The sequence below is a fragment of the Ictidomys tridecemlineatus genome, chromosome 4, assembly GCF_052094955.1.
Source record: "Ictidomys tridecemlineatus isolate mIctTri1 chromosome 4, mIctTri1.hap1, whole genome shotgun sequence".
Classification (NCBI taxonomy): Eukaryota; Metazoa; Chordata; class Mammalia; order Rodentia; family Sciuridae; genus Ictidomys; species Ictidomys tridecemlineatus.
In genome coordinates this window covers 157,862,138-157,888,211 of record NC_135480.1, presented here as the reverse complement: position 1 = coordinate 157,888,211, position 26,074 = coordinate 157,862,138, and the positions used below count along the sequence as shown (strand labels likewise).

The window sequence follows — 26,074 nt, the reverse complement described above, 5'->3', positions numbered from 1 at the left end:
ATGACTGGCTAAGCCCATTGCTCTAAGCAGAACATTGTGGGAAACAGACATGGCAGAGGGGCACTGCTTCCATTCATGGTGGCCAGGAAGTAGAGGTGAGGGGCCAGAGGGAAGACAAACCCTCGTGGGGTATGCCCCAGTGACCCACCTCCTATACCCACATCCTACCTGCCAGTTAGTTCATTTAGTCATTCAAACTAGGATGGACTGATTAGGTTACAGTTCTCATAATCTAATCATTTCACCTCTGAATATTTCTGCATTAACATAGGGGCTTTGGGGGGGATGACTCATATCCAAATCATAACAGTATAAATTTATGTTTCAGAAAAATTTGATGGACATGACCATCTTCTGTTTTTACAGTTCTAAATGCAGTCTAAAGTAAACATTCATGCTGCATAGTAAACCAGTGACTTATCCATCAACAAATCCTTGCAATACTTCTAACTACTTGTCCCTTAATCATGGGTTTTAACATCTAGTATTCACTGAGTGTATATTAAAACAAAGACATAATAAGAAAATAATTTTCATAGCCCTAAAATGTATTCCTATCACTGAGTGCCTTCATCAGTCACAATTATACCTCCTATTCAATACAAACAAGAAATCATTTAACCTCTTAATACCCAATAATTTAAAAACTTGGCCAGGTGTAGTGGCTTATGTCTGTAATTTCAGTGACTCAGGAGACTGACACAGGAGAACTGCAAGCTTGAGGCCAGGTTCAGCAACTTTGTGAGAATCTGTCTCAAAATTTTAAAAAAGGGCTGGAGGATGAAGCTCAAAGGTAGGACCCCTGCCTAGCACATGTGAGGTTCTGGGTTCAATCCTCAGTACCACCAAACAAAAACAACAACAACAACTTGGAAATGACACTGATACACCTCAAATTTTCAAAGAATCCCTTTTCACTTGCTAAAGAATTACAATATTCCTCCCCAACCTCTGTTCATATATACTGTCACAATAATTCTCATTATAGCAGCTATCTGTTGAGGGCTTTACATAAGACCCTGTGTTAAAGATTTCATAAAGATTATTTTTTTCTATTTTGTCCTATGGCATAATTTAATAATGTAGATGTAAATAATACATAATTTAATACATGTTAAGTAAATCATAATTCCCTTCAATTTTATAAAAATTTAAAACATCATACTATAAGACAAATATTCAACAAAGATCTGAGGTCTGAGAATTTCTCTAAACCTTATTTGCAAATAGAACTTATGCCTCTTTTATTAAAATATTTTTAAAATTGTAGTTGCACACAATATCTTTATTTATTATTTTTATGTGGTGCTGAGATCGAACCCAATGCCTCACAGGTGTGAGGCAGGCGCTCTACCACTGAGCTACAGTCCCAGGCCTTGTGCCTCTTTTAAATATACTACAGCTACCACATAAACTTATTCAATGTAATTTGCCAACCCCCTCCCCCCAAACAGAATCCAAGTATTTTCTTCACTTAGGTGCTCTGCTGTCTAAGTTATCCTTTTAATCTTAATGAAGTTATATCAGGAAAGGATTTGATTAAAACACATTATAAAATGTATTAGGGAAAAATATTGCCTCTCAACACTGAAGTAATGCATACTCCATAGAGAAAAACTACCTACAGGGTATAAGCTAAACAGTCATCACTTAGAAATTAAGATAGTGATGTTAAATTAAAATGTAGACAACACCTGAAAAATTACTGAACTGACAAAGCCAGTTAGGCTTCATAAGTGACTTTAACTTTTAATATAAGCAAAACTTAAACTGAGATATTTCTTATAAATGCCTATATTAAAGAAAAATGAACCTTAATGCTAGCCAATAAGAAGTCATCATTTTGATGCATATAATAAGGGACTCTGCAGCGGGATAGATCAAAGGAGGCAATTGTATACTGTAACCCATCACATATTCTCTTTGCTTTACTTCCATGGTCACTCTATAAAATGTCTTTCCCTGTGTTCCCTCAACACAACCTCTGAATTACTTCTGGTTTGGAGCTGCCTGATTCACGAATCACTGTTGGCCCAAATAAACTCTTTGTTTTATTGTGCCACAGTCTATGTTAAACAGGTATTTCCTATGTTTTCTTCAGTGAGTTACTTGTTAGTCTTTCCCCCAAAAGTTATGTCTGCTTTTAGCCAACACCATGAGAATCATTCAAAAGAGGGCAGGTGGAAGGTATTACTGTTACTACAAGACTCTAATTGAAAAGCACTTTCTAAAATCTTCAAAAATTACCCCATATCCCACTGGTTATTTAATATACAGCAGTATGCAATATCAAAGTGTTTTGATATAAATTATATATAAAGTATACAACATAATTTGATACTTATATACTCTGTGTAATTATTATAATCAAACTAACAGCTATCATCTCACATAGTCTTTTTGTACTTATATTGAAAATACTTAAGATATACTATTAGCCAATTTCAAATACACCATACATAATGTTGTACCATGACCTCCAGAAATCACTTAGGTTATAATGGAACTTTTGACAAACATCTCCCCATTTCCTTTACTCCCTAACCCTGTTACCAACCATTCTACTGTTTTTATGAGTTTGACTTTTTTAGATTCTACAATTTTTGTCTTTATGTGGCTAGTTTATTTCACTTAGCATAATGTCCTCTAGGTTCACCATGTTGTTGTATAATCAGAATTTCCTTCTTTACATTTTCCCATCCCACATTCTTTTATCCATTCATCTGTTGATATACATTTAGGTTGACTTGATTATCTTGGTTATTATGAATAACACTGCAATGAATGTGGGAGTACAGCTATCTCTTCAAGAAAGTGATTTCCTTTCCTTTGAATATATACCTAGAAGCAGGATTTCTGGATCTTATGGGAATTCCATTTTCAAGTTTTTGAGGACCTTTCATACTGCTTTCCATAATGGCTATATCAATTTATTTTCCTACCAATAATATATAAGGTTCCCTTTTCTTCACAATCTCATCATTTGTTATGTGTCTCTGTTTTGTGCTGACATAATAGAATACCACAGACTGAGTAATTTATAAAGAACAGAAATTTATTTTCTACAGTTCTGGAGGGTGGGAAGTCAACATAGATCAAGGAGCCAGCATCTGGTGAGTCTTCTTGCTGTACCATAGCATGGCAAAAGATGTCACATGGGCAGGAGAGAGAGAGGGAAGAGAAAAGAGGGCCCAAACTCGTTCTTTTATAAGGAACCCACTCTCATGATAATGGACTCATCCTCAAAATAATGATATTAAACCATTAATGAGGGCAGAGCCCTAATAATCTAATCACCTCTTAATGGTCCCACCACTTAACACTATATCACTATATCAAGTTTCCAACACATGAACTTTGGGGGATACACTGAAACCAAATAGAATTATCTTCTGACTTTCATAACAGCCATCCTGAGAGTTGTGAGGTGATGTTTCACTGTGGTTAGATTTTCATTCTCTGGTGATTAGTGATGTTGAGCACCTTTTCATATACCTGTTGGCCACTTGTATATGTTCTCTGGAAAAACATCCTTTAAGGTCCTTTGCCCATTTCTTAATTGAGATATTTGGGGGGGGGGTTGCCACTGAGTTTGTATATTTTGGACATTATTATATTGCACATAGGGTTTGCAATTATTTTATCATTTCAAAGGTTTCCTTTTTATTGTTGACTGTTTCCTTTTCTGGGCAGCTTTTTAATTTTATGTAGTCCCACTTGTTTAATTTTGCTTTTGCTGCCTATGCGTTTGGTGGATATCCAAAAATATCACTGCCTGGACCAGTATCAAGGAACTTGTCCTCTCTGTTTTCTTCTAGGATTTTTAAGGTTTAAGGTCTTATTAATGTCTTTAATCCATTTGAGTTGATTTTTATATATGATATAAGATAAAGGACTGATCTTATTTGTTTGCATGTGAATGTCCAAATAAAATACTTATTCAACCACGATTCTGTCAACTCCAGGTTTAAATAAGTGAGGAGAGGAAGCTTTATCAATTCAAAAAAGATTTAAAATCACTTTTAGTTCTCTTCTTCAGAGAGAACTACACATATATACCTATTTACTATGCATATGTAATATACATATTAAAACATAAATGTGAGTAACAGTCTGTTTAATAAAACCTAAGGTATCTATGGAATTGCTATAAGAAATTACTTTTGTACCTAGCTTTAGACTGAATGATTTACAGCAACTTCCTTAATCCTTAAGTTGCATATTCATTGCTGTATTTTCCTTTAACTGCTGTCACTTAAATTGCCATGCAGAATAGGGCAAATCAGGGTCAGTTTATATAAGCGGCATCAATCTGAAGAACTTCATCAGCCTTTATTTCAAGGCATTATGCAAAGAAAACTGACATTAAGAGAGCCTTAACTGACAGCAAATGAAATCAATCAGCAAATCACTAAGCCATAATAAACTCACTCAATTTGTAGATAACCCTTCCTTTTCCAGGTCTTCACCTAGGCAGTCCATCAAAAACTGTTTTTTGTCCAAGTAGCTAAAATGAATAGCTATTCTGGTTGAAGCACTTGAAAGTTCAAGTGCTCACAGGCTTCAGTCTCTCAATAATAAGCATTAAAAGGTATTATCTAGGAAGGTTACAGTTTACTTAAAAACAGGCTTCAAAATTAAAAAAAAGACAAAGGGTTAAGTTTAGGATTTAGTTTTTGCCTCTTAATATTAATAAAAAATATATTCATATAATTCAGCAGCTCTTCTACTTATAGCCATCTAGAACTTAGTTTAAAAAAAAACAATTTGTACTGCAATATGCTTTGTCATTTTTGTTTTTTCCAAACACACTAAAGTGCATTTCAAACATTTTATATATAGGCAAATACTGTCACATTTCACTAAGTTGGATTTGAAGCACACACACCCCACCACCAATTAAAGGGCAGAAATAAAGGTACAAAATGGTTTAAAATATGAAAACAGTATATTAATTACTTCATATAATAATTAAAAATAGAAGTATTGGCTGAGCGTTCACTACCTACATTTTGGCAATGACTTTACACTCAACTAGAAGGAAACACTGAAACTGTTGAATATTTTATTCTTTTGAAGGAACATGTTGAATACATCATCAATCAGAAACCACCAAAAATCAAAACACTAAAACATTCTTCAATGTTAACTGGGTCACTATTCCTGAACCCAGACCTTTTGTAGTTCAGTCCAACGTGGCTTATGTTAATAAAGCATTTTCTAATGTAAAAAACACCTTCATAGGCACATTATCTTATCTGATCTCACCACAATCCTGTGAGCCAAAGCAAGACAGGCTTCACTGTCACCATTTACAGATAAGGAAATGGCAGCTCAGTGCCATTAAGTGACTTGCCAAGGTGGTTAAATTACAGAGCCAGGATTTTAGTCCAGACATTCTGACTCTCCACGTTTTCTCAAATACTACCTTACTGCCTCTTTCCCCAGAAAATGTAATTATTTTATCTTTTCCAAATACTATGTTGTTAAAAAAGTAATTCCTATTCTGATCCACATGTTTCCAGCAAACTCAATGACATACAGAAAACTGTGCAGATTCATGGTTGCCAACTTCCCTAAAATCTGATTTACTTGCTTGTCTTTTAGAAGGGCAAAAAACTCAACCTGGATATTGAAAACTAAGCAATCTCACACCTGAAAAAGGAATATTTATATGCCAATTATTTAAAGGGAAACAATTGTAAAAAATTTTGTGTGCTACTTATTTTTCAAAGTATTTTCATACACATCATATAATCTTCCTAGTAATTCCAAGATGCACCAGAGCAGGTATTATTGTCTCCATTTTACAGAAGTGGAAACTAACAGACTGAAAGAATAAAGAGCTAAGAGCTCACAGAAAATAGTGATTCTAGGACAAAACTCCTGTGGCACTTTTGGCACCCCAAGGATGACAATCCATATTCATCCTTAACAAGAAAGGACAATGTTGTATTCCACAAGAAAAAGATCACCATTGTATAAAATAATGAGAGCTCACCCTACCTGTGTAATTTGTATCTAGAGGAAGAATTTCATCTGTGCTATAGACAGTCTTACTACTTTCTTGCAAAGTTGTATAATCTTTTCAACCTTCTTCAATAATGGTTCTGATTTTGTTTTCCTATTCTTCCTTGTAATAAACAAAGGAAGAAATAAAAAAAAATAGAAAAAGAACTTTATGAATCAACCAAGTTTCTGAGGAATTCTTACCAGATTATACTTGGTATTAGTTCAGATCATGGATTACAGGTCATTCCCTCAGAGGATGTAATTCAGCATGTAAGGTAAAGAAGTTGAAAGTTATAAGATTCTTCAAATTTATAGCAAAAGGTTTATAAAGATGCAATTTCTTGCCCTCATAAGTCATCTTTTCCTTTGCAAAAGGCAAAGAGAAATGAAAGTCCTGGGGTCAAGAGCCAGGGTAGGTAGCAAAACAAAGTACTGATCTGAAATATAAGCCATGATGAAAAATATAAAATGTCTCATCTGTTAAATAAAAAAATAACAATAACTTTATAGAAGTAGTAGCTTTAACAGATATGTTTTTAACTATTAGTAAGCAATACCATGTTTCAACAATGGAATTAAAGAAAAAATACTTTATTACAATAAATCTTTTAAATTAAAATGTGGGGACTGGGGCTGGGGTTGTGGCTCAGTGGTAAAGTGCTTGTGAGGCACATGTGAGGCACTGGGCTTTTTTTAACCATATTAAATAATAATAATAATAATAATAAATACAATAAAGTTATTTTTAAAGTGTGGGAACTAAGGAAAGAATGGTAGCATATATCATCTGGTAAAATCTGTATTTATTGACAAGAAAGATATCCATGATATGTTATTAGGTTTATACTGTGTAAGGCTTACAAAACTGTATGACCTGATTACTGTTCAAATACAAGTAAAATGTACACATAAGGTTATATCTGTGGCTGAAAGTAACTAGAATAATATGTATTAAATGTTAATACTGGTTGTCTCTAGCAAAATTTCAAATGATCTTATTCTATACTCTTCTGAAGAGTACGATTTTTTATTGTCAAGATCATGTATAATTTTTGAAAGTTAATTAATATTAGTAAATTTTGTGTCAAATTATGTTAAGGAAAATGCCATTATATACTTGAGTCATTATACTATCATAATACTATAATTTATATGTATAATACTAATTACCAAAGTAATCAAAAATTTTAATCAGGTATATTATATTTTTATTTAAAAGCAGTATTTGTTATATTTAACAAGATTTTCATTCAATATGGCTCCTTTTCATGTTTAAAAAGATGATCAGTGTTCTGAAAATTCACTATGTACATGGGATAACACAAAGAATAAAAATAATAAGATGAAATAATCTCTTAAATGAAATTGCCTAATGTCTCTTTAAATTCTAAGTATGCCAAAAATGTAGAAATTTCTTGTAGAACAATTAGAAGGTTGTTGCCTTAAGGACTGCAACAGAAAACACATGTAAATATATTTTCATTCTCCAACAGTTTAGGTACTGATATCATTTATCTCATTCCTCTGTACATAAAAAAATTATAATAAAATTTCCTGCAAGATGTTCTTTATGATTTATCTATATACAAAAAAAAGCTCTAAGAAATTTATACACCTAAAAAATGAGAAGAAAGTCTCCCAAAAGTCATGAATATAACACATATAAAAACCATTCTAAGTAAGGACCATGTAATGACATTGTGGGTTAGAGTGATTAAAAGATTACTATATTTACAGGGAAGACTCTGTTGTTTAAATCTTCATAAATAAATGGTCTCACAATGAAGACTCTCTAATGAAGTGTTTATAAGCATACACTTACAAAATATACTACAGTTTCAGAGGTATTGATATTATGCACTAAGCTTTAAACACTTCAATGAGATGGTTTGGGAGACACTTTTTTAAAGTAATGTGGACCTAGAAGTAAAAAATACACATATATAGCAAGGTTTCTTGAGCTTGCATGTCTTAGACAAAAGCAATCTTTCCAAATGTCTGAAATCAAGAATTTCATTCATCCATATATACTGAGAGACTCAGGGCCTCCTCTGTGCAAGAATAGTTCTGAGCTCTGAGGACACTGCAGTGAACAAGACCACATTCCTGATCTCATAAAGCTTTCATGCTAGTGAAGAGCTAACAAACACTGAGTATTTGCAATGTATCTGTAGTAACAGACTGGAAGCATTTCCAATGGAATAACCCATTTAATCACCACATAAATGCTATGAAATAGGAACTTTATGTTCATTTTAGAAATAAAGAACCCAAACAGAAAAGTAACTTTTCCAGTTAATCCTCCTTTGAATTTCTATTCTTCCTAATATTTCTACACAAATGAAACTGTATTCTACCAGAAAGGCCCTATCTTTATTCTTTTCCTCTCAGTCATCTTAAAAAACAAACAAAAGCTAGGCATGATGGCACAAGCCTTTAATTCAAGCTACTCCAGAGGCTGAAGCAGGAGGACAAGTTCAAGGCCAGCCTCAGCAACTTAGCAAGAGAGACACTGTCTCAAAATTTTAAAAATAAATAAATAAATCAAAGAACTGGGTAGCTCAATAGTATAGTGCCCCTAGGTACAATCTCCAGTACCAAAAACCAGTAAGCCATAGTTCACAGAAGACGGAATGGCATGATTAAAAGCATGAATGGACATGTTATCCTGCTCAGTGGATATATGGCTTTGGTGACTTACTTCGTCTTAATAAACTTTGGTTTCTTCCTTTGTAAAATGGAATAAAAGCAGAGTACCAATCATCCTCAAAATTATTTGAAGGATTAAATGGGATTGTAATGTATGTTCTTAAGCAAAGTAATAAGCATAAAGCATTCTATAAATGTTAGCTATCATTAGTTTTTATTTAATGATTATTTGCTTTTAATCAGTGATGGGGATGAAGACACATTTATTGATTGCCTGCCAATATTTGCCAAATATTACCAGCATTCTAGATTATAATTGTGTTAGTTATGTTTTAATTGCTATGACAAAATAGTGAAAAGAACAACTTAGAGGAGGAAAAGTTTATTTTGGCTCATGGTTTCAGAGGTTCAGTTCATAGAGGGCTAACTGTATTGCTTTGGGACCTAGGGAAAATATCATAGTGAAAAAACGTGGTAAGAAATGCTGCTCTACTGGTCATGGCGAACAGGAAGTATGAGGGCAAGGGAAGAGGCCACAGGGAAGAATGATCCTTCCAGGGCACACTCCCAGTGACCTACCGCCTCTACCTATGTCCCATCTGCATAAAGTTATGACCCAGTTAGCCTATTCAAACTAGGATGGTCTGATTAGATTACAGGTCTTGAAATCTAATCATGTCACCTGTAAATATTCCTACATTAATACAGGAACTTTGGGGGGACACCTTATATCCAAACCACCACAATAATTATTGAAGACAAAAAACATAATTTAAAGCATAAGATAATGAAAAAGAAGCATTACCTTTATAAACATATGCAGAATATTTTTTATTACAAAGTCATAGCATACTGGCCCTTTCAGCTAAAGCTATGTGATCTAATCTGGGTGTTTTTATTTTTATCCATATTGCAGTGAAAGTCTGATATACTATTATTTGGGACATGAAAACATCAAGATAGTCGTTCAAAACCTTCCAGAGGAGCTTAGACACCAAAGATAGGGCCTCACTGGAAAATCGTATTACATGAAAAAGTAAATAGGGAGCTAAAATAGACATAGACTGCATTTGATGAAATTATTTAAAGCTTTTTAAAGAAAGAGGGAAAAGTAAAGGAACCAAATGGTAAAGTGTGGAGAAAAAGATTCCTAAATAACACTTACTGGAAATGTAAAACACACACACACACACACACACACACACACACACACAACTTAAAATAACAAAACAAGCTACTTTTCTTACTGGTCTTTACAAGGAGACTCTGTGCTGGGCTCAGTGCTCTAGTTTACATGCATCATTTCATTCCATCCTACCACAAGCCTGAGAGACTGGAAGCATCAGACTTTTTGTAATTGGGAAACTGAGGCAAAATGCTAGCAGATCTGAGAGACAAGTTGAACTGAATTTTCTCCTGTAGGAAAGCATCAGTTATGTGCTTTTCTAGGCTCAGAGAGAATAGGTTAATCCATGCACCTTCTTCACCTCTCAGTAGTGTTCACTAGTCTTTCTTCCATCCAAAACTATACCTATAATAAAGCTTGCCCCACTGAAAAAGAGAAAACTCCAGCTCCTACTGCTCTAAATGACAGCTGTGCAGGTTGGGCAAATGGTTCATACGTTGCCACACCCTACACAGTGATCCTCTCCTCATCATCAAAGGTCACACACACAGAATAGTACATCAGCACAGCCTCAGAGTACAAAGCTAAACAAATACTGAATTCCTATATTAGCAAGTCTAAAAGCATCTGCAGTCTCATATTTCTTATAGCACTACTCACAAAAAACAAGATATGGAATCAACCTGTTTCCATCCATGAATGAATAAAGAAAATGTAGTATAGATACACAATGGAATATTATTCAGCAATAAAAATGAATAATGCCCTGTCATTTATAGGAGCATAGATGCGCCTGGAGGACATTCTCTTAAGTGGAATAAATCAGGCACAGAAAGATAAATACCACATGTTCTCACTCATGTGTGTAAATTAAATGAGTTGACCACACAGAAATAAAGAGTAGAATAGTGATCCCCAGAAGGGGGGGTGGGGGTGTGGACAGAGAGAGGTTGGTTATCAGATACAAAAATACAGTTAAGGGGAATAAGTTCTACTGTTTTATAGCATAGTATGGTAATTCTAGTTAATTCCAGTTAATTTATTGTATATTTCAAAATAGCTAGAAGATTTTAAATGTTCTCAACACAGAAATAATGTTTGAGGTGATATGTGTGTATATATATATATATATATATACACAGATATATACATAAATTATCCTGATTTATCATGATGAATTGTATACATGTATCATATATCAGTGTGCCTCACAAATATGTACAATTTTAAAAAATATTTTTTAGTTGTAGATGTAAATAAAATCCCTTTATTTTATTTGTTCATCTTTATGTGGTGCTGGGGATCACACCCAGTGCCTCACACATGCTAGACAAGTGCTCTACACTAAGCCACAACTCTGGCCCCAGTTTATATTTGTTAGATAAATTTTTAAAATACTGAATTCCTGAATAAGTAGCCACAGCACAAATACAGACTTTTATACTGCAAAAGGTAAAAAGTACATTTTCATACTATTAGTCTATCAAATGGAAACAGTTTTTATCCATAAATTGTCTAAAACACAACACAAAACTTGACCTACATCACATACAGATGCATAATTAATATTTTACAAATGGAAGAAAAACTATTACAGATTTCCGAGATTTGATGCTTAGCATTTACCATATGTGTCTAAATTCTTTAGTGTGAGATTTACTAGTTCGACTTTGCAGTCAACTACTTTTAGACTTAATTCCAGGCTCTAGAGTCTGCCATTTACTTGTGTTGATCTGAAGAGAGTTACCTGTTGTGGTGGTTGTTTGTCCACTGTAAAATGGAGACAGAGACAACTATCTTATAGGCCCAGTATGAGAATTAAGACATATTGTAGTGTCTGGTACATATTAAGTTTTTACTGAAATGGTAGCTATTATTATTGATTGTCTTCTAATTTTCTAACTATAATATATATTATAGCATGTTATTGAAAAACTTAACTAAGCATTTAGATACACAGAATTATATTTATCAGAACCTGGAAGAGATGGTAATTTTAACTGTAGGTCTCTTACATTTTCTTCTTGCTGTTCACAGACACCAGAACCATAAAGAGTTCATGCTCTGCCCCGCAAAATAGCATTCCTAGGAATCGGTTTCCTTTCAAATTACTAAAACTTAGTTTGAGAGAAGTCTTCATTTATGAATTATGACAAATACTAAGCCCAATGAAATTCTGAATCAAGATAGCCAAGTAAAGAACTATTTTTTAACCTCTAGAAAAATCTCAAATCACATAGTATTTATGGTTTCAGTGAATTCTTATAAATACTAGTTAACATATATAAAATAAACATTTTAATTTTGTCCTTAATAATAGTACAGGATTCTATCCTATAAAATAAAATGAAAATATTTTATGCTTAGTTGTGGATGGATGGATGGATGGATGGATGGATGGATGGATGGATGGATGGATAGGCATAATGAAAGACTCAATGAGTATTTTTTTCTTTGTAGAGCATTAATTTAGGAACGAATAACAGATTAAATTAGGGTATGGAGCATGTAAAAAAGTGAACACAGGTCCACATGGACTCACATTAATTTTGTAAAAAAATTAAAATTCCACAGGGTCATAAATTGAAGAATGAAAAATATTATTTTAAAATTCAAAACAAGGACTGAGTTTTAAGAGATATTTCTCTTTGAAACACATGGGAAAATCTGGAGTGCTAGTGAATGAGGACAACTCTTTTGGCATATCAGTCTTCCTATAATTTACATAACATGGATAACTTCTAATGAAGGTATGGATATTACAAGGAGAGTAACACATGCGGAATTTAGTCTTTTCTAATGAAAAAAAAAAGAGTTTAAGGAAAGTCATTTTCACAAAAGTACAATAATGACACAGAACAGGATATTTAAACATTTGAAAATGAATGAAAATAAGTTTCTTTATTAAGTCTATTTTAAAGTTATGTGAAGTTTTATGAGTTGGTGTTTTGAGTTTACAAATAAAATGACCTGGTTTGCACATATTATAATAAAAGGCTAAAGTAGTCTTCAATACAACACACAGTTAGGTTCTAGTTTTGTTGAAATTAAATTGCCACATTAGAATGTTGGACATATTCTGGATTTAACATTGAAAATTTTCAGGCATTTGTCTTAGTAACTTTAATCTAAAATGATTTAAAACAGCAAGAGCAACAAATAGAGACTAGCTTAAAGAGATAACTATTTAGTGTCTTATTGTCCACCACTGATAGGAAAGTATGTTCTTTTAACACTGCACTTTGCTGTAAAATACACATTTTTTCCTTTGTAAAAATACTTTTCTGGATTCTTTTAATAGGCTAGTTCTAGGCTTTTAAAAAAAATTCTATATGTGAACTATACTGCTACATAATAGAAGAAAAATTTATTTGCATCTCCTTTAAATTATTCACAATACTTCTAGGCTTTCATTCTCTCTAGTTAGTGCAATTTATTTTTCTATATGTCTCAGTAGCAAACAATGTTATTTAGACTCTAACCTGGCATGCTACAACCTCTGGCCCGCCCTTGAGCCCCTCCATTGCAAAGGTCTCCAGGTGCAGTTTGGGTAGCTGCAGGGTGAAGTCATTCCTACTTGCTGCAGTCCGTGACAGCGAGATCTGATCTCTGACCTAAAGGGAAAAAAACAGCATCAATGGTAATTCCCCTTCAGACACATTAACTGGGATGAACTGGGTCCCCTTGAGCCCACTGAGTGGACTTGCATTGATCGCTGGACCTGAAATCCATGAATAAATTTAGGACTAATTGATTTTTCGTTGCAAATAAATCTCTAATTCAGAGTGCTGGGGGAGAATGTTAAGAAGAAAAAGCATCCTCCTGCTCAAAATGAAGAAGGGGAAGAAGAGTCACTGGAGCTCTTCTGATCAAGAGGTTTTGAATTATTTTTTCACAGTTCCACCCTGAAAATAAAAAGGAAAGAAAAAAAACATTCAAAAAATCAAAAGCAAACAACAATCTCCTTAATTATTATCACTTTCTTAATAATATTTTTAATTGATATTAACTAATATATTAAACCAAACAGTTATTAGGTTTCTTTGAAAAAGAAAAACTTCACTAGTATGTACCTTGGAATAAAAACAAATATACTCAACACAAAAGGATACTTAAAAATATACAAATAAGAGGTTTGTTTACCCTTTTTACTCTTCTAAAATTCTAAGATTTTATTAAATGTGAGTTTTAACAATGAAATACATGTAAATAAACTTGGTTGCACAACTTCCTTGAAAGGTAAATGAGATAAAATCAGTAGTATTTGTACTATAATTTAAGTATTCATAAAGGTAACAATACAAGCACTTCACAGACACAGGAGAAACACCAATTCTCCAGCCAGAATGAAATAATAGGCAGTTGATATCACACTGCCACCTACTGGACAAATTAGGAAATGCTCCTGAGTTGGAGGGAAATGCTCAGAAACAGGTATTTGGGATTTTAATTTCCAAATTTAGGGAAAGCCTTATTAATAAATCCACTGTCTAGGTTGCAATTAGGAGAAGTAAGCTTTAATTTTTAAACATACAGTTTAATACTACTTTTCATATACAGGCATGTTTTCTAACTTCTAATGCTTGAGTCTGCTTTTAAAAATTTAGTTCTTTGCTACCATATATTTGATAAATATTATACAATTAGCTTTCAGACACATGAGAAAACAGTTCTTTATGAGATAGCAAAGATCAAGAATGGAGATAATTTAAAAATAACATTAACTACCCAAATAAATGTATTTATATCTCTAGTTTTATCTGAGCAGCTTCAAATGTAACTTGGCAATAATGTAAGGTTTTTTTTAAAAAAATCCATTTTCCTATTTTACTTCAGCAGCCTATAAAACTGCTTGAATTGTTTTTTAATATATGAATTACATTATATAAATATCTCACAAAATTATCATACTCCAAAGCATTTCCCTAAACCAGCAAACACAAACATTATGAGATTTTTAATTGTTCATGCTATCTATGGGTATAAGAATCTTTATATTTCCCAAGTTGATCTCAAGACTTCCTGTCAATACATGAATGTGAAAGTGTATACTGCAAAATATATTAAAATGAAAATTTTATAATAGAGTGAGTACTATATGCACACTAGAGTTCCAATTCAGACTATATATTTATCTGTAACATTTTCCAGTGTCTTCAATTAGAATGAGAATGCTACTAAACTTACTTAGCATAACAAAGCAAATCATATTGTACAATATAATATATGTGCTTTAGATTTCATATTTTATATGTATGGATACTTTCTCTCTTGCTTTTTTGTCACCAATGTGCACTCAGATAAAAGAAAACATTAATGTGGATTAAGGTACTGAGAATTTATCAACATCAAACCACTAGTGTTTTGCCTTCTACCCTTCTGAACCATAGTCAATAGATCTAAATATTTTACTGCACCCTGGCCAATTCATTGTTTGATGTTTAAAAACTCACCCAGAATCAAAGAAAATTTATTAAATTTGAGCCCCCAAATGAGATACTATTAGCTTTGAAAGTCAAGTTTAACTGCGATATTGATGATTCTCTTTTTTCTGTGACAAAATTCACTAGGGAAATCCTGGATGTCAAAGTACAAAAGCAGATTGCTAATGCGGGTGGGGGGGGCACCATAAGCAATGTAGGTATAACCCACTACACAGTTCAAGCACTGGAGGTCCTTTAACATGATTAAAATCAGGCGTCATACTTCACCCATGAAGCTTGACATACAGTAAACAGTAAGCCACATTTTATATTCTCTAAATAACCTCCGAGCAATATTAAGCACTTTACACACTTAAGTGCATTTGGCACTTAAAATTATGATTATTGTCATTTTAATATTTTTACTATGACATCACTTAATTTGCCAAATAATTCTTTGTATTAAATTTATTAAAACCTTCAAATGCAGCTGTTTTTTTGATATACCTAATGATGGACATTGTAATTAAGAAAGCTATTTGAATAATATGCATGTATTTAAGGTTTTTCTGGTTGTTTTGGAAGTGAGGTTTCACCGTGTTCCTCAGGCTAACATTGAACTCCGGGTCTCATGATCCCTCTGCAGCAACCTCTTAAGTAACCAGGACCAGGAGTAGCTGGGACCATAGGCATGTGCCATCATGCATGGCTTAATATGCATGTGTTAATACTTTTGTTTAGCTATAAATTTTCTGTTGAAAGTTGGCAGTGCCTTCAAGAGACAGTGACCTAAGATAAAAAACATATGAAGTATCACAAATATTTCTACAAAAACTGTAAGAGTTTTTCTCCATTTTTAAATGAAACAAATCTTGAGAAAAGGCATCTAAAATGTTCTACAAATATTTCTAGAAAACATTTTTTTAAAAATTCTTGAAAAGGAATTGTCTAGAACTTCTTTTAATTTGATGAAAAAAAGAGAATGAAGCATCATGTTGAGAGAATACAAATAACTGACACTAGGACCAGCAAAAATATAATGGAGCAGGCAGGAAAGAGGATAAGGAAGAGAAAAAGATAAGGGTGAAAAGGAAAATCTGTTCAGAAAGAATGCAAAAGGCAAGTCTGAATTTCAGGGTGTGAACAAGGACAACCAGGGAACAAATCAACACAGAGCAGGAAGAAAGGACTCTCATCTTGCTGCATTAAGTTTGTTTATGAAAAGATAGAACAGGAAGGCTCCTAATCGAGCAACTAAAATATTTTTGAAAAAAGGAATGTGGAATCTCTTTAGGAAACACTGCCTACTAGACCAAAAAAATATATTCTTTTCAAGAATGAGAATATAAAGCAAACTCCTTATTGCTAAAATTTTTGGAATAATATTAGAAGAGTAAAATTATATTTCCTAAAAGAAAAAGTAAGTTCACCTTTTAAAGTTCATATTCTAACATGAATTTGATAAAAAATAACTATAAGTCACCTGTCCATAAATAAAAATCATAATCTGAAAAGCCCAGCCTTTAATTCTGCTTACAACACATGACTATTCATCTTAAAAACAAGATTCTATATCCTTTCACTCCTATTTATTTCTAGATGTCAGTGGTAAAAACACATATACAATATTTTCTACTTCAAAATGTCTTAATAATTCATTTTTAAATATAATTAATTTTTCCATAGACTTTCACATATAAATCTCAACTATCAATTTTTATACATTCTTATAACAACCTATAAAACTGTACAATTTCTTAATATTTTAAAAAGAATAAAGAACAATATCTCTGAGCTTTTTATTTTTAGAAAGAGCAGTTTAGTTTCATCCTTTCTTGGTACTTCCTTTTAAAAGATATTTCTAACAGGTCATAGGAAACGAGACTTATAGAGAGAAAAATAAATGAAATTTGCTCAAAAATAAAAATATTGTCATGGAAAATAGGTATTTCAAGAGATATATCTTTTAAAATATACTGTATTATAATAATTCAGTTCCACAAGACCCATAAGATACATACTTATGAATCTATTCCTATTCCTCTGATTAACCTTTACTAACAAGTCATCAATCTGTTTTCTAATTTTCTGTACTTGTACCATAATACCAAAAAAAAAGTGATTTTTGCTATATGTAACAACTATGAAGTTAGTCATTTCTGTAAAAATTGCTCAGCTCTTAAAATGTGAACCTCCATCTTTTATCATGCACAGCTATATATCTCCCTGGAATTTTTTAAAACATCAAACAACAGATGGCAAGACTGAAGAAGTAAAGATTGTATGTAAAAACTAAAATAGACTTAAGAACACATGTAAGAAGATATATACTTTGCCTGAATCTTGAATGCCTGGAAAAAACAACTGATAACAGGGCTTTACATCATACTCTTATTAATTTGTCTAAAATTTTATTTACTTCAACCTAGTATGGCTTCAGGGGCTTCACAATAACCTTTTACCAGAAATATTCCAATACAAATAGAGACCTCTACAGTATTTCCTACAATCATCCTATGTATACCATATATTTGCCTTCATGTTTCTGCCTTCCTTTGTCCTATTCCCTTCTTTGTGCATTCTTTCACTACCAATGATCCTTATTGTTTTACCTTCTCCTTTTTACTTTATTTTCATCCTACTAGAGCAGAGTAGATGCTACTTTTCAGCCTTCACACCAGAGAGCAGTGTGTAGCAGGCATTACGACCCAGGTACCAAACTGACCCATCTATTAAGTTTTATTGGAGTACAACCACACCCATTTGTTTACCTATCACACATAATCCCTTTGCTGCTGCAATGGCATAGGTGAGTAGTTAAGATAAATGCTATATGGGTCCCAAGCCTAAAACATTTATTGTCTAGACCATTATGGAAAAAGTTGTTCAGCTACTGTCCTAAAGGTACAGAAGCAAACACAGTATTTGCTACCACCCCAAAAGCCCGTCTAAGTTGTTATTCTCTTGCAGGGATCTACAAATAATTTCTAAGTCAATCAATCTTGTATCACCAACACAGGTGCCACCTCAGAGACACTTTCTGGATCCTTTTTTCTAAGCATTTTATGATATGAGTGTACCAATTCTGACATATTTTCAAATATTACATGGTCTAGTACACAACTTGACTGAGCCTAACTTTTCTGGCACAGCTACTGACCACCTATTGTAATAACTAATTAACAGATAATCTGGTTAAACAATTATAACAGGAACACTAGAGAGGCTTATATAAATACAAAGAGAAGGAAGCCAGCCAGAGTTAACCACTTTGTAATAATATTAGAAGCAAGGAAGACACTATGCGTAAAGAGGCTCTTAAGAACATGATCAGACAAGAATATCATCCAAGCTCATGGAGTCTACAGTGCAGAAAAACAAGAAAATAATTTTTTAAAGATATTTAGACAGTTCCAAGATTCTGATATGTACCCAGTGATAGAAGGAGGGATTAAAGTATGGCAATGGAATGAAAATGACATCAGGAACTGAACAGTTATATCTAAATGGGTATTTCCCTTCTTTTCCTTTTTCTTAAGTATTTAATGAATTAAATGAACAGATAATTGTACTATTTGTTTGTAATAATATCACTAGTACTTCTTATATACTTCATACTTATCAAAGTACATCCCACATAATTCCACTTGATTCTGTTATCCACCTTGTGAATAGCTATTGCCATCCCTAATATGAGAATACTGAGTCCAGAGCATTTAACATCAAACAACAATGCCTCTTAATATCTACACATTGACCATTTATCGCTTAAGAAATTAAGATCTTGGTATTCATTCCATTTTCCTACCTAAAAACCATTATTTTCCCCACTCTGTCTTTTGTCTGGCAATATCAGCAAAAACAAAGTTCCATAAATGTGGTTTTGCAGTCAGCATTATTCTCATCTAGTCTCCTAGTATCTTTGGGTATTCTCATTCATTCATGTGCTCATTCTCTTGTGCCCATGCTTGTGTGCACTTACTCTCTCTCTCTCTCTCTTGCTGTTTCTCTCTTTCTCACACACACACACACACACACACACACACACTCCCTCTCCCTCTCATCCTCCCTCCCTCCCCCCCCTCTCTCTCTCTCACACACACACACACACACACAAACACACAAATTTTGCTGAGAAACTAGTTACCTGTGTAGCAATCATCCATATACAACAGTCACAATTTCACATGGAAGATCACCAAACATTATGTCCCATGATGAATGCAATAGTTCCTGCTATGTTTTATGCCTACTAGCAAGAGACCTAGGCACTCTCTCCACAGAGGTAGGCACTCCATGGGCACTGCAGCAAGCATAAAAACTCAAAATTTGAAAATCAGGAGTGAGAAACTAGTGTTCTTTTGCTGGCAGATTATTTAACTTAACCATACAACTCTGGAGCAGGACCAGCTCCAGAATGCCAGCTGCTGTCATCAGAAAAGAAGGCAAAACCTGCCACCACAACCACCCTACACATTACAGTTACATTCCAATTATGGAACTAAAAAAAAAAACTGATCTCTTGAATCAAATTATGAAGCTGGCCACATACCAATTAAAGATCTGAAACACTGACCACTCCAATCAAATTATCAAGCTGGAAAATAGGGTGATTTAATCATGAACATCTTATAAAGACACTAGACAGACATGATACATCTGTGGTGTAGCTACATACCAAGAATACCCCTCACAAGCAGATTATCATGACCTTGGACTATTTTAACAAACACCAAAACCCACACTTAAGTACAGAGAAATGTATTTACAAATTGTTACAAGTCCTTCATATAGAGATACTTCCTATCCTAGGGCAAATTATTCCAAAAAAAAAATAAAGACAGATGCACAGTGAAATTAGTTATTTAGATCTGTTTAAGCTAAAAGCTGTTAAGCATATGTACATGACACTCTGCAGTCTCTTATCTTTAGTTGTCAAGGTTTTTAAATCCCTCTTGAGCTGGAGTACCATTCCTAGCTTGTCTAGGTCAGAACGACACTGAACAAAATGAATGATGGCACACAAGAAGGCGATATGGACAGAATTGTCATCATCAAGCCAGCTGTGTTAATACCTGTGTGTCCTGCACAGCTGATCTTCAGAAAATAGGATCAAAAAATGAGAATGGAGAAGAGTTCAAAGATCACAAGTAACATTTAGAGAATCATTGATGAGCCACTAATTATTAGATTTTTAGAGGCAGAAGATCATATTTCAACTTCTAAAATACTGTCGGTTTCATAAATTAAAGATTATTCTGTGGTCTTTTTATTCCTTATAAATGCACTGAAACTAAAAATCAAAGATAATTATGTATTATTATATATTCTGTTCAACCATTTTTAAAATAAAACTATAAAATCATATTTAAATATTTGTCTATATGGTGTATTCATCTGTCATATCCTGTTTGACTCTAGTCCATTCTACAATCCACCCTAAAACAGAAGCAATCTATGAAATAGAAGTTAAACTAGCTGGTCCCTATAAATTCATTGTTAGCATATTTCTCTTTCCTACAGATATTCTTACATTGAATTTAAGCTTTCTCCTCTAGCTTTTGATTAGGCAAAGTAAATATAGATGCTAATGTTTAGCCATCAAAGCATGTAACAATAGCAGCAGGACTTCCAGTAGAATCTGAAAATGTCTTTAGTTATGTGATGGTAAAGTTTACTCATTCAACAAACATCCATTAAGTGCCTACTGGGTACCAGACATGGTAATAGATGCTGAGGATATAAAAATTAAGAAGACAGAATTCCATCCCTCTAGGACTTCAAACTTGAGTGGCATAATTAATCTCTCAAAGTACATTTTCTAGACTTCCATTTATCAATAATGTTTTGTTCCTCCTGTCAATTGGTATACCACCTTCTTTCCTTGCTAGAGTGTTATGTTAATCAATCTCAGATACTAATCTTTAGCCCTAATTTTTCACCTGAGGTTCAAACTTTCATGTCCTACTGACTATTCCACATTACCTTAAACTCAGTATTTTTTAAACAAAACTCATTGTTGTCTCCCTTCTATGCGCTACATTTAAAAAAAAAAAAAGCCCACTTCTTGTATTACTATCATTAATGGCCTGGTGCCCTTACAGGAATCATCTTTCCCTCTTTCTCAACCCTGTCATTTTACTGTTTCAGGTCCTTTCCTCAAACATCACCTGCCATCACTGTCCTAGTTCAAACCTTCATTTTACTAGTCTAACATTATAGAACTCCTAACACCCACGTTCTCTATTCACAGACTCACAGTTCTTAAAACCATCTTCACTACTTCTTGTATCCAGTCTGCAGAATACGCTCTCAGAGCTCAAAATTCAATAAGGAAATCTAACCACATCACTCCCTGGCTTAAACCCCAGTTTACTCCCCACTGCCTCTGCAATAGCATTAAGGTTTTTAGCAGGTCAAAAACAAGTTCTTCCTTAACCTAACTTCTACTTGACTCATTGAACTTTGTTTCTTGTGCTCTCCTTGAATTTGAGGTTGATCTAGGACTAATTGACTGCTTATGATTTCCTGAACTTGTTCATGCTCCTCTCTCTGCCAGCATGCCTTTCCCATCTTTCCCCACACTTCAAGGACATTCTCAGGTATCAACTTCCTTTTAAGAAACCTCCAAGCAGTCTGTGGGCTTTATAAGTTTGTCCCATAGGGAAAAAAAAAAAAACTTTATCTACATGGACACTGAAGAGTATCTTACGGATGCATATTTGTTGTGGTAGGCTGGAATTATTTGTGTACCTTTGCCAAGGGAGACACTGTGTGTGTGTGTGTGTGTGTGTGTGTGTGTGTGTGTGTGTAGTGTATGTGTGTGTGTATGTGTGTGTGTGTGTGAGAGAGAGAGAGAGAGAGAGAGAGAGAGAGAAAAAATATTTTAAGCTAGTACAGTTCCTAGCATATTACATACACTTAAAAAATATAGAATTAAGCCACTACATTGTGTTTTATGATGGGTAAAAGTTTTAAGTAATTTTACCAAAGAAGGAAATCCAAAAGGATATCAGCAAAAACTCCCAGGACTTCCCAATTATTGCTCCAGTGCCATTTCAGCTCAATAAACTTAAAACATTATTATATATCAGATCCTATTTTGAGGTTTCCAGATTGTGATTTTCTGTTTTATCTTTTAGTTATTATCTTCAATCAGCTTTTTTGGTTCTATGACAAAATACCAGAGAAAACTGACTTAAAAGGAGAAAAGATGTATTTTTGCTCACCATTTCAGAGGTTTGAATCCCTCATCACTTGGCCCCATTGCTTTGGGCCTATGGTGGCATAGTGTATCATGGTAGAGGAAGCTATGAGTTTACCACACAGTGGCTAGAATGCAGAGAGAGAGCCAGGGAGGGGCTAGTGTCTCAAAGTCCCCCTCAAGGGCACACTCTCAATGACTTAACTTCCATCCACTATATCCCACCCACAAAGGTTCCTCACCTTCCAGTAGCACTCCAAGCTAGCAACCAAATCTTTAACATGTGGGCTTTGAGGAGACATTTAAGATCCAAACTACAACAACAATTTATAGAAATAGGAACTAATATTTCTCAATGAATATTCATTGGTACTTTTAAAGTTCATAGTATAAAATGATCATGCATAGGGAATTATGTGTTATAGTTAGTCCTTCCAAATTTGTAGGACCCAAGAAATTTCTAAAAGCATCAAGAATCTAGGCCTTCTGATAGTTCAATGATACATATAATTACTACAAAAAAATAGTTTCAAATTCCAATTTTACCAATATTCCCTTGATTTTATTCTCAAGTGTACTGAGGTATCTATTAAAGATTTTTTTAGTATCCAATAAATACTTATTTAATTTTATCACACTAACTCTAAATAATCCAGACATCACAGTATCCTTAAAATTATTATAATACAATCACTCTACTTTTCTTTTTCCTCCTACAAAATAGAAATACTTATGCATATCTGGAGATGCTCTTAATTTAAAAAAATAAAGAAATAAATAATAACTACTATCTGTAATACTGGAAGCCTGTTGGTAAAGCTATTAGAAAAATAAAAGTATATACTTTTAAGGATTGATGTTGAAAATATAGCAGAATAAGGAACTCCAAAGGTAAATCCCTCCAAAAAGCAGGAAAGTGGTAAAATTATCAAAGTCAATTTTTTTTTCAGAATCTTGAAACTAATTCAAAGTTTACAGTACCCAGATGAAAGCTCAACCAGGAAAAACCTAAATCTTGGCATTTAAAGAAATTTCTATCAAATATTATTTGACCACTAACCTAACAGAACAGATTACCCAAGTGGCCCCACATGAGAAAAAATAGACTTTACAAAATTAGTTTTAAAAATGTCACTAAACAAAGAAACAACTAGAATAGCAACAACAATGCTGTAAAGAGGGAAGAATCTAATTTCTAGAGTTGCTAGATTTTAATATTCAAAATATCTACTTTTCAACAAAAAATTAAACATGCAAAGAAGAGTGTGGTCCATAGACAAGAAAAACAGAAATAGGAACTGCTCCTGAGGAATTTTAGGTATTAAAGTTATCATCCAACAACTTTAAACCAATCATTTTAAATATGCCTAAAAAGTTAAAAAAAAATTATTAAGGAAACCATGAAAACAATGTCTTCCAAAACAGAAAATAAAGTGCAAGAAGGAGCCAAACCGAAATTTTGGAGTTGATATATTCAAATTTCTAAAAAAGGAAAAACCCTTCAACCAAGAATTCAATATCTGACAAAAGTATCCTTACAAAATAAAAGAGAGGACAGGTGTGGTGATGCATGCTAGTGATCCCAGCTGCTGGAGACCCTCAGGCAGAAGAACTGCAAGTAAATTCAAGCCAGTCTTGGCAACTTAGGAAGTCTGAAATTTTTTAAAATAATAATAAAACAAAATAAAAATAAAATTTTAAGGACTGACAATACAGCTCAGTGGTAGAGTGCCCCTGGGTTCAATCCCCAGTATTATTAAATAAGGTGGGGAGAGGAAAAGGACAATGATATCAGCTAGATGAAGAATTAGAAGTCCTGGACTCTCCCTCACTTCCCCATGACACACTAATATAACACCAATATATGGATTCCCTTTACAGAAATACCAGAAACTAGTTTATAGGTTCCTACATCCGAAGCAACACAGAAGCAGTCACGTTGAAACTGGTAGAAAAATTAAACACTCTCTTGCCAAAATTCCCATCCCCAGCACAGTATCATATAAACAGAAGGGAACAACTAGCTCCCAGATTCTCTTTGCAGAAAGAATGAGTTGGAACACTCACCCAATGTCTTAACCTTCACAAGTGCTACCCACGGGACTGACTCTTATGTTACCTGGATTGGAGCACTGACATGATACAACACACGATAAAATCCTGGGGGCTAAAAACACAAGTCAGTGATTTGAGCTAGAACAAAGATATTCATAATGGCATTCCTCCTCCTGGCTGAGGGGTTTGGAATGAACTTCTACCTTCAGAGGGAAAGAATTGGGCCACACATTTTAAAGTTTCAACTTTTATGGATATTATTTGAGGAAGTGTTTTTTTGTCTTGCCTATCTGGGATACTACTAATGGAGCCCAGTATACTGCCTGGGGATTTTAAGAATAAAAAGGCAGTCTGACTCACATGAAAGTTTGGGAGGACTACAGAAACTCTAACCAGAGTTTTTTAATGAAAGGTCTTTTATATATAGTCAATCCTTAAAGACTAGGAGAGGTGATGTTTTGTTGTTTTGTTTTATTTTTTTCTAATGCATAGATACCAACACAAAGAGTCAAAAAAAAAAACATGGTGAAACAAAGAAACACAATCCAAAAGAGAAACAATATGAAACTTCAAAAAATCAGCCCTAATAAAATAGAGATACATTAATTACCCAAGAGAATTGAAAATACTATGATAAAAGGGACAAATGAACTCAGGAGAATAATGGGTGAACAAAGTGAGAGTTTCAACAATCAAACAGAAAATTGTAAAAATAATTCAAACAAAAATCCTGAATAAGAAGAATAACTGAACTAAAATTTCAATAGAAGAATTCAACAGGAGACTAGAAGAAAGAATCAGTGAACTCAAAGATGGGTCATCTGAAATTATCCAATTAGAGGAAAAGAAAAAAGATGAGAAAAAAATTAAAATAAGGGACTTGGACTTATGAGACATCATCAAGTAGGCCAACATACACATTATGAGAATCAAAGAAGGAGAAGAAAGAGAAGAGGGACCAGAAAGTTTATTCAAAGAAATAATGGTTTAGAAGGAAGTGGGCATCCAGATTCAGGAATTCCAAAGAGCCTCAATTAAATGAAACCAAAGAAATCCATACTGAAATTCATTATAATAAATTGTCAAAGGTCAAAGACAAAGAATTTTGAAAGTAGCAAGAGAAAAACAACTCATCATGATCAGTAACCCCTATTAAACTAGCAGCAGATTTTCCAGCCAAAACCTTGCAGGCCAGAAGGGAGTAGAATGATGTATTAAAAATGCTACAAGAAAAAAATGCCAACCAAGACTATTTTACTTGACAAAATTGTCCTTTAAAAATTGAGAAGACACAAAGATTTTCCTGATAAACAAAAGTTGAAGGAATTCATCACCAGTAGATTTGCCTTACGAGAAGTGCTGAAGGGAGCTGTTCAGTTGAAACAAAGGATGTATAACAGCAACACAAAGCATGAGAAAATTTAAGACTCACAAGCAAAAACAAATACAGAATATTGTATTTCATCTAAGATTGGTAGATAAATCTTTAATTCTAGAGTTAAAAGAAAAAAGTCTTTAAAATAATTATAACCAAGAAAAATGTTAATTATACAATATAAAGAGGAATAAATTGGGACAGCAATAATATAAAGTATGGGGAGAGAA

The 26,074-nt window shown here is 33.5% G+C and overlaps 1 protein-coding gene across 3 annotated transcripts in view; it reads right to left on the bottom strand.

Annotated features, from left to right (window-relative positions):
• Positions 1-26,074, bottom strand: part of Ccdc171 (coiled-coil domain containing 171) — a 378,035-nt gene that overhangs the window by 77,709 nt on the left and 274,252 nt on the right. For all 3 annotated transcript variants that reach the window (XM_078047666.1, XM_078047667.1, XM_078047665.1), the window contains one exon: positions 13,270-13,401. In XM_078047666.1, the coding sequence (XP_077903792.1) occupies positions 13,270-13,401 (132 nt within the window). The remainder of the gene's footprint in view (positions 1-13,269; positions 13,402-26,074) is intronic.